General features: G+C 39.8%; 1 protein-coding gene across 1 annotated transcript; it reads left to right on the top strand.

The window, feature by feature from the left end:
- Nucleotides 1-314: 314 nt before the first annotated feature.
- Nucleotides 315-10,089, top strand: zw10 (zw10 kinetochore protein). The gene is made up of 16 exons (XM_004561815.3): nt 315-539; nt 1,430-1,564; nt 1,686-1,784; nt 2,543-2,620; nt 3,810-3,969; nt 4,194-4,346; nt 4,625-4,822; nt 4,998-5,134; nt 5,228-5,410; nt 5,723-5,946; nt 6,192-6,263; nt 6,359-6,528; nt 6,786-6,916; nt 7,650-7,781; nt 7,966-8,168; nt 9,491-10,089. Exons 1-16 carry the CDS (start codon nt 435-437, stop codon nt 9,609-9,611), a joined length of 2,301 nt encoding a protein of 766 aa, XP_004561872.2. The 5' UTR covers nt 315-434; the 3' UTR covers nt 9,612-10,089.
- The last annotated feature ends 46 nt before the right edge of the window (nt 10,090-10,135 follow it).

The raw sequence follows: 10,135 nt of genomic DNA, 5'->3' as shown, positions 1-10,135 counted from the left end.
CTCATTGACCAAAGGTAAATGAAAAAGAAAACAAGACATGGATAAAATAAAGTTAAAATCGAGTCAAAATTTCCACATATAAACCAGACAATTTGAGCTTCAGACAGTATTTTTGTGTGTATTTTATATATATTTTAAACAATTAAAATTATTTAAAACCGTTTAAAAGTTTAATAAAATTAAAAATTATGAAAGACTAACAAGATTTTTTTATGACTGTCTTTTTGCGTCAGCTTCTTCTCTTTTTTTCCAAAATATTTACATCTACCCTGCGGGAACACCTGGGGGCGGTAGTGGTTTGATCTCGCAGCAGTTTGCAGGCGTAATCAAAGACGACAGTGAGGACCAATCAGAGCGGTCGGCGGGTCCTGAGCTGCTGCTGTTGTGCTGACCTGTCACAGTTTTGCTAGGACAATATAACGTTACTAAAAAGCATGGCGTCGTTTGTGACTGAAGTTCTAGCCAGCTCTGGCAAACTGGAGAAGGAGGATCTGTCTGGCAAAATAAGCAAGATGTCGCGAAAAGTGGAGGACACAAAGGTAACCACCGACTAGCGTCATAGCATCAGCTAACGTCGCGCTACGCAAAGTTTGAACCAACTCTTAGCTGTTAGCGGGTTTACGGTTAGGTCCCCGTCATTGCTTTAACTTTACTACCTGAAGTTACACTCAGCTGCATGTAGAAATTAACCAGAAAATCTGATAATACATGCAGACTGTCAGTAAAGCTCAAAGCGAGTTAACTTCGTTTGTTTAGCAAGATTTGGACTAAGCTATCTGTGGTACAGACTCAGTACTGACACCTAGGTTACGTGGCTTGTAAATATTACTGTACAACGGGAGGAGGTGTGTAAGCTTAAGAAATAAGTTATGCTTTCTCTAGATTTAGAGACGACTTTTGGTCTGATGCAGATCTTATAATGAATGATGTGAGTTGCCGTGCCGTGGTTAAACAGGCTTAATGTTTCTGGCTGGGCATCGTAGGTGATACAAACACCAGGTGACTAGTTATCGCCAGCTGATCTTTTTTTTTATTTTTTTTTTAGGTCTAATATCTTTACTTATAGTAATAAATAGGCTGTAGTTAACAGGATTTCAGGACACCTGTTAAAGTTTTAGCCAGCTCTGACAGCCTTCTTCCACGTTTGTCTGCCGCATTAAATTAATTTAACTGCTCTTATTTGGGTTTTGCATGATTTCCACCATAGTGTATTTATATCAACTGTTGTGTGTTTTGATAGGAGTTACACTACACACTAAGCCTTAGGCTTATTTTCAACAACACACAAATAATTGTAATCGTTAAGAAACTTCAAAAATGTGCTATCTGAGCTTATTCAGCAGGTTATAGATGAGTAAAAGTTAAATGGTTGTCTCATAATTATTAATATGAAATAAAAGACTCGTTTGTCTTTATGTCTTTTCTCCAGGAAGAGGTGTGCGACATGATAAATAAGCGATACAACGATTTCCTGCCCAGTCTCCAGTCATCAGAGGAGCTGATGTTACAGGTTGATGCAGTCTCCAAAGAAATGGACACTCTAAAAAACTGCATTGAGAATGAAGTATGTATGAAATTGTTTAAAGTGAAAGTTGAACCAGGTCTCATTCTGTTTCATGAAGTAGGTTTTTCTTGTGGTATAACTTAGTAGCATGCTTTTAAAGTATTTGTTGATGTGGACGTAGGTGCAGAACGTCCATGTAGCCGTGGCTGAATATACAAAGCTGAAGCAACAGCTGGAGAAAAATACCGTCATCATAACAATGCTTGGACACCTAAAAGAGGTACACTATTCTTGAGTTTTTATATTAAAGTCAAATAATTGCATGGATGCTTCCAACCAGTCCTTTCTCCAAACAGCTCCCATAATAAAGGTCTCTATTGCTCTAGGATACTTTACTACTGTTCTTGTTTTGTTTTGTTTTTTTGTTTTTTTTAAATATAAAGGGAAAAGCACACCAACTGTTTCAAAATGCAGAAGTTCATATTCTTACTAGTTTTAGCATCACTTAAATGTAATAGGACCCCTTGGCATGGAACAATCCTGCATGACGAGCTGAGACTTGCAAAATCAATTTTTCCTCATGAAACTTCAGAAAACACATTTTTAATTATTTGCTTTGATGTGATAGCGTCTCTTCTTCTCTCGTTTGTGTTCTTTTCGTGATCCTTTAATCATCTCTTATCGGTTTTTAATTGCATGTATGTTCGTTTTTAATTCTCTTGTATGTTTTGTGTTTATATTTTTTGAGAATTTGTGTGTTCTGTTTTTCTATGTAGTGTTTTTGTTTTTAATGTATTTTCATATAACAACAACAACAACAATAATGATAAAAATAATAACAATGAGTTATGATTGTAAATTATCCTGAAAAATAGGGTGAACTGGCCAGCTTCTCTGTCACTTGACAAAGTGTTTTATTAGCAAAGATCCTGTTTTTTTTGTGCGTGTGTGTGGTTTTTGTTTGTTTGTTTGTTTGTTTGTTTGTGTTTAAGGCGGTATAGATGTTTCTGTGACTGATGTATCTGCCGTGTGACTCAGTTTCACAGTGCAATGGAAGAATTCAACAAGGCTTTACTGGAGAAGAAGTATGTGGATGCTGCCAACCGGCTGGAAAGAGTAAGAGCTGCTTCATTCATGTCCACACAGCCTTAGGTTACTTTAAACAATACTCAGCGCTAAACCAGCATTTATCTGCCTCAAAAATTTGTCTTTTTAAGGTGACTGCACACATGAGCCCCAGGTTAGGTGGTAAAGCAGGTTAGAGGTTCAGTCGCGGACTCCTCCGGTTCGCATGCCAAAGTGTCCTTGAGCGAGATCCCAAACCTTGAGTTGTGAATAACATCCATTGGAGTTTGAATGTGCGTGTGAATGTTAGAAAGTGCTTAAGCATAGATAAATGTGAGCTTCTGAGACTTTTTGAGTGCTCAACTTACTAGAAAGGCAATCATTAACCATCAGTCCAGTACTATTTAATTTATTCTACTTACTGTTAAGGTAATAAGTCTGTGTTACCTTACTTAACAAGTTCTTTCATTTCCTTTCATTTTGATAAACAGAAATTTGTTTTAATGTTTCACAAACAAGTTAAAATATTTAGTGATACAAAATGTGGAGGTGAAAAAAGCAGAGGGTGACTGAAAACTAGTGTAATGACTTGATCATATTTGCCTGCTTCCTCAGAAAGTTCACTTACAATATATCTGAAATAAATGTGATTATAATAAAAGCTGTTCCAAAAAAGAACAAAGCACTGCCAGTCAGTGTTGTATGCTGTTTGTAGTTAATTCAAACAGAGGTAGCTATGTTTGGCCTTTTCACTCAATGGCATTTTTGTGACATATCTAATCCAATGTGCAATTCACCCCAGTGAGCCTATACAGTGGCTTTAAGCTAAGTGAAGTACAGCTGAAAAACAAAAGGCATGACTGTGTCAGTAAAGATGAGGCAGAACAAATACAATCACACAAATACCATGATAAAATGGGCCATTGTTAAAAGATTTTTTTTAGTTCCTTTGGGGTCTGTGTGTGTGTCAGTTACTGTGACCAGATACGCTGCACTAACAATGCTGTTCAGTTATACAAAAAGAGAACCCCAGACAACTGCGTTAAATAGACTGAAAAAGATGGCTGGAATGCCTCCTGCGTACATGTGACTCTTTTAAATGAAGAAGAGGGGAACTGTTTCCCTAAAGTGACCTGGTTACTGTTCCACAGTTGTTGTCCTGTTGCCTGTGTAAGATGCTTTCTCTCGGTAGCTGAGTGGACATAAACAGACTACTTCATGGGTCATATTTTTATTGAAGGCAAGGAAAAGTGTGGGATCACTGAAGCGCTGGAAGACTTCTGAGCTGCCGCTCCTCAGTGCTCTCAGCTCTGAGTTGACAGTGCAGAGAGAGAACCTCATTTACCACCTGGGAGATGAATGGAAGCGCCTCGTCATCTGGAAGTTACCATCCACAAAGGGTAAGACATCCTGAAAGAACAGGGTACCACTCTTTGTGTGAGCTCTTTTCCACATTTCATGTGCTAAATAAACAAGCCAAGCTCTATTGCTAACTAGCTCTCACCTTTTTCCAGGTGAGAACGTTATCCACGATTGTGCCCAACAGGCTTGAACACATTAGTTAGATTTTATAAGATAATCTTAAAGTATACTTGAGCTGTAGCTTTTGGGTGTGTGTTCCCAGAGCCTGCAGGGGAGATGTCTTTCTTGAAGGTGGAGCTGAAACTGAGCAATGCTTGCAGTAAGGATGGCGAACTGAAACCACCTACACTACTGAGCTCTGTCCTGCAAGCTCTGGCCATCCAGGGAGACCTTCAGCACAAGATCAAACTCTTCAGTAAGAAGAAGCAGCACCGCCATAAAGCAGCAGTACTTTTGTGTTCTTTTAAAATGTGTATAATACCTTGTATGTACTTTATTTCATTTAAAATATTTATGATAAATGTGTGACTGTTCTATACCATATTTGTGGTACAGCGCTGCAATTTTTATAACATAATTTTCTTTGTTAAAGATGTTTCTCAAGTGAGTCAGACAGGTTAATCTATTTAGCTCTGAACCACAATGTACCTGAGGTCAGAACCCCGCTCACTTATGCTTTCTGTTGATATTCAGGTCAGGTGCTTTTGAAGAACATGTTGAAGCCGTTGGTGATGTACGCGTCTCTGTCTGTGAGAGTGACTGAGCAGCAGGGTGAGGGAACCACGCTGGCCCTGCAGTGTTTGGAGGAGAGCGACGAGGAGCGATGCGCACCTTCAAAGGTCTACAACAAGCTGCTGCTGGTGCTCAAGACGCTTCATTCACACCTCCTAGGTACAGTATGGCTGCACGTACTGGTTGTAAAATACATACTGGGTTTTACATCTTTTGGGGTCATTACATAGAAAGCAATGACAGACTGAATATGAGGAGAAATTATCCATGCTAACCTGAAATATTGCATCTGAGTCTTGTTGAAGAGGCAAGTCACTTGTTTATTATTTTCCAGACGTGTCGATTGGTGATAAAAAGTTGTCCGCTATCTTGGGGGAGCTGATTTGGGAGGAAATGTCCCACACCATCATACATGAGTGCTTGGTGCACTCCATCCCCACCAACAGCAGCCAGCTGGAGAAATACAACACTGTATGGACCTAACAGCTCTTTGTCTAGTATAATAATATTATAATACACGCAACTACATTTTTACTATGTATTTGTTCTCTTTTTGTGTTGAAGGTGATAAAGGAAACAGAGGAGTTCGAGAAGTCTCTAAAGGAGATGGAGTATCTGCAGGGTGATTCCACAGACCTGCTCAAATATGCCAGAGATGTTAACTGTCATTTTGCCAGCAAGAAGTGCAAGGACGTCATTGTAGCAGCCCGTAAACTCATGACCTCAAAGATGCATAACACAGTCAAAGTATGTGAGGCTGAGTGTCTGAGTGTTCTCTTATCATAATGTGAAAAACATTCCACAGAATGTCAAAAAATGAATTATGTTGTATTTTTAGCTAATATTGTGAAGTTTTCCTTATCCTTTTAAGATCTTTGTGTAAAAATCATTAAATGGTTTTCATCAGGCCACCTCCTAAATATGCTACAAAAACTGTTGTGTGAAGATGTATTTAAATAACTATTCCACTGGAGTTGTACAAAATTACATGCATGTGTGATTACGCTTGTAATTACCCCTGCTGCAAATTATTTCCTTCTTACAAACTTTATGTAATAGATCACACCAGACTCAAAACTTCGCCTCCCCAAGCTGCCAGCTCCAAGTTCAGAGAGCAAGGTCAAGCCAGAGAGCTTAAAGGAGGAGGTGACAATGGAGAACTCAAAGCAGCTGTCTGCGTGGAGTCTGAGGCTGCCAGCCTGTCGCATCAGTGAGTCAGTGCAGCAGCTGATGGAGCTGGCACTCGACACTCTGTGTGAAGCTGTTGGGAGCTCAACACAAAGGTCTGTTACAGTTCTGAGAGAGCTCACTGTGTTTTGTGTTGATGTATGCTTGAGTCCTGATAATAATCCTTCTGTGCTTTTCTAAAATGAGAAATCTAATACTGTCCCTTAGCTGTTGCAGTTTCAAAGTGATTTCAATACCTTAGGTCAAAATATCCTTTTATTTATATATAGACTTTACACTGCACGGGGAAGGTTGATTCTTTACGCACTCAATTTGAAAACTGTTCTGTTCTTCTTTGCAGTGCTTTGCAGCTCTTCTTCACTGTGAGAAACATTTTCCAGCTGTTCTACGATGTTGTGCCAACGTACCACAAGTAAGGCTGTTTCCATCACATAACATGTGACGGACAAAAGCAGTACATGTATTGCGAAAATGTAAATGAGTAACTGTTGTTTCTCTGTTACTCAGGGAAAACCTTCTCAAATTTCCTCACCTAGCTGCCATCCAGCACAACAACTGCATGTACCTGGCCCATCATCTACTCACCCTGGGTCACCATTTCAGAAACCACCTGCCGCAGCCTCTCAGCGAGGGCGTCGCAACTTTTGTTGACATGGTGCCAGGATTCAGGAAACTGGGTAAGCATTCTGTCATGAATTGTCGTACTATGAACTGCCCTCTGTTGTTGCCAGATGCAAATTATTAATGATTCAGATACTCAAGATTTGATTTCAAGTTTCTGTCACGCTGGACCAAAGAGAGAAAGGGGCTTTATGGCAAAATCGGGGCAAAAGTTTCCTACCAAGGACCAACATTCAATCTACAGTTTGCTTTGAAATATGAGCACACTTATCTCTCCAAAAACATTTATCCCTTTTTGTTCTTTTTCTTGCAGGTGCCCAATGCTTCTTAGCCCAGCTGAATGTTCAGAGAGCTGAACTGCTGGAGCGACTTTCCACTGCTCACAATTTCTGCAACCTGGATGATGAAGATAACTACACTGCAGCTAGCAAAGCAGTACGGCAGGTGAGTGGGGAGAAATGCTCATTATAGAAAAAGAGTTTGGGCACCAAGCTGATGTGGTGGTTAGCACTGTTGTTAGAAGAAGGTTTGAATAGAAGTATATCATGATCAGGCCTCTTTTCCACTTGTTCTTACTCGACTAAACTCGGTTTTGTAGTTTAAGAACTATAATTGAGTATAACCTCAGTGTAGCTGGGGTCATTAGAGCAAGGAGGCCCGTGACATTATTTGTATGTGACACAAATGCAACACAACAATGGAGGACACTGAGGAATGTCTGCTGCTGGGTCTTTGGCTTAAGGAAAAAGAGAGCCATTCGGCTCGACTCTTGGGTGCTTGGAACCCTGGCCGAGTGGTACTAAAAAGTACCCGGTGCCAGGTAGTACCAACTGATAGAAAACACTAAGAGTCGAGTTGAGCCAGATAGGTGCTAGTGGAAAAGAGGCGTATGAGGTTAAGTTACACCTTCCAATAAGGCTTTTCAAAGACTGTGGTAAATGGGGGTGTCTAAATGGGGGGATCAATTCCATCAGAGCCACACGAGGGGCAGCTGAAATGCTTTCTTAATTGATATCCTTATTAAATAGTTAATGAGTATAATGTAAATATCCATTCAAAGTCCTTTGAGTGGTCAGTAAGACTAGGAAAGCACTACATACATGTTAGTCCATTTTCACCCTTTAGGCTGTGCAGTGCTTTTTACTCATGCTCCACTCATCTTTTTGTTTGATTGCAGGTTATTCATCAGTTGAAGCAGTTGGGTACAGTCTGGCAGGATGTCCTTCCGGTCAGCATCTATTGTAAAGCCATGGGCAACCTCCTCAACACAGCCATCACAGAAGTTACTGCCAAAGTCATGATGCTAGAGGTTTGCGTTACTGAAATTAAAGTTGACGAATCAAGCAAATAAACATTTGTCATAATAAAGCCCTAATAAGATGTTGTCTTTGGTTGATGAAATATGAAATTCAGGTTCTAATACTAGGATGCTGTGTTACATGCTCGGAGTTGACATATTTAATCTTTAATAAGGATTGTATTTGTCACTATAGGACATTTCCTCTGAGGATGGGAACCATCTCCAGACTTTGTGCCAAACTATAATTGATGAAGGCCCGCTGGTCTTTATCCCTCTGGCTGAGGAAAAGAAGAATAAGAAATATCAGGAGGAAGTGCCCCTCTATGTGAAGAAGTGGGGCACCTTCAAGGAGCTCGTCATCGTGCTGCAGGCCAATCTGCAGGAGATTGTTGACAGGTAAGAAAGAAACTTCACAACACAGAAAATAACATAAAGGTGTGGTGTAACAGTGGCTTGTCATTACTTTTAATCCATTCAGCCTTTAAATTACCGGTAATGGCTTGTTTGTAAGTGTGACGGTGTTATATTTTTATAGCTATAAAAGAAAAGTTAGTATGTAGGAATTTACAGTGATATTTCTCCATTGATAAATTTTTATAAGTCTGCTTTTACATGCATGCATATTTATTTATTTATGTATTTATTTATCCAGTACCTGTCATGGGGGGAGGAAAATAATCCACAGAGTGCTTTGCATTAAAAACTGGCATTAAAAAAAAAAAAAAAAAGCACAGAAGATAAAAACATAGGCTACGTTTACACTGCAGGTCTTAATGCTCAATTCCGATTTTTTGATCAAATCCGATTTTTTTGTCTGCTCGTTCACACTACAAATAAAATGCGACAGCAAACGCGCTCTAGTGTGAACGCTCAAAGCGGCCCGCATGCGCAAAAGAAGATGTCACACACAACGCACTCTGTTTAGACCAGAGCAAACAGTATTGTTTGACTGATGGCCCTTAATATAAAGACTTTACGTTTCCCAATTTTTTGCTTTAAGCTATTTTGTTATTTACATAATAATGTAGATAACCTAATAATTATCGTTATTGCTGTTTTAGAGGAGCGGTGCTTCAAAGGATAGTTGCAGATTTTTGTCAGAATCTGCAGATTATGCAGTACAAATAAAATGGTCACGTTTCTCCAACGTTGTCTTCCCAGCAGTTTCACCTGATAGCCAGGAAGCGTTCGCGATGTCTTATCGGGCGCTTCTCCGGCGCTGATAATTGGCGTCTGTCTTGTGTCAGTGACGTAAAAGACGGATTTAATGCGCCTTCACCGTTCAAACAGCAGTCGCTTTCTGAAACATCGGATATGTATCTGATTCAGTACCACATACGAAAGTGACCCAGATCGGATTTGAAAATATCGGATTTGTGCTGTTCACACTGTCATACCATGATCGGATATGGGTCACATAGGGTCAAAAAAGTCGGATTTGATGCGCTTTCGCCTGCAGTGTGAACATAGCCATAATATGTATAACAGCATACATAAAACATCATACTGCCTAAAACTAGTTAAACCAGTCTGAATAAATGAGTCTTCAGCTGCTTCTTAAAGCTGGAGGGGGCCACAGTTCTAAAGGATTTATCCCCCCTGGTCTTAAAATGACTTTGTGGGACCATTAATAGTCTTTGACTGGAAGATCTAAGTATCTTACTATATCTCTTTTCTTTTGTGTGGCTGTCTGACTTGTCTCTGATTCGTCTCCATAGGTGGGCTGACAGTAAAGGTCCGCTGGCTTTGGAGTTCTCGAGTTCGGAGGTGAAGAATCTGGTCCGAGCTTTGTTTCAGAATACGGAGAGGAGAGCTGCAGCTTTGGCCAAAATCAAATAGATTCTTGGAAAGAGAAAAAATCCCAACAAGATACTACAGCACTTTTCCACTGTGGAAATAAGGACTCTTTGCCTTTATTCATTTCTATTTTCTGTTATTTGCATAAAATATAAACATTTACATGTATACAGGCTGAACAGCTCATCACATAAATGGTTGAGGTGTTGTCACTGGGGATTTATTACTCCCCAGCCCCCTGAGGTGTAACCAGAACCTTGCCCTCCATTGACACATGATGCTGTATTCAGGGTAACTTTGCTGCACTTCATTAATCAAACTTACTGATGTGATTTCAGGAGTTTATTTGTTTGAACCTAAGCGCCTCTAAAGGACCATTATGTTGTGAAAGACCTGCTCTGGACCTTGCACTTAGTATTGCAAATTATCTTGTTTGAGCAGTGAAACTGAATTTTTCCATGTGTGTCTGTGTGTTCTGATATAACTTATCCAAATAAACCGAAACACTCAATTTTTTCGAGACCTTGTCCAGGCTGTTCTTGATGAATAGAAATGATGAGTGTTCT

Source organism: Maylandia zebra, linkage group LG10, assembly GCF_041146795.1.
Source record: "Maylandia zebra isolate NMK-2024a linkage group LG10, Mzebra_GT3a, whole genome shotgun sequence".
Lineage (NCBI taxonomy): Eukaryota > Metazoa > Chordata > Actinopteri > Cichliformes > Cichlidae > Maylandia > Maylandia zebra.
Note: the sequence above shows the minus strand (reverse complement) of the source record. Positions and strands in the feature narration are given on the sequence as shown.

Excerpts from the sequence above, each read along its gene's own strand:
- zw10 (XM_004561815.3), top strand. The coding sequence starts at position 435 with ATGGCGTCGTTTGTGACTGAAGTTCTAGCCAGCTCTGGCAAACTGGAG. Across the intron at positions 6,264-6,358 it reads GTTGTGCCAACGTACCACAA|GGAAAACCTTCTCAAATTTC; the intron begins GTAAGGCTGTTT and ends TCTGTTACTCAG. Across the intron at positions 6,917-7,649 it reads CTAGCAAAGCAGTACGGCAG|GTTATTCATCAGTTGAAGCA; the intron begins GTGAGTGGGGAG and ends GTTTGATTGCAG.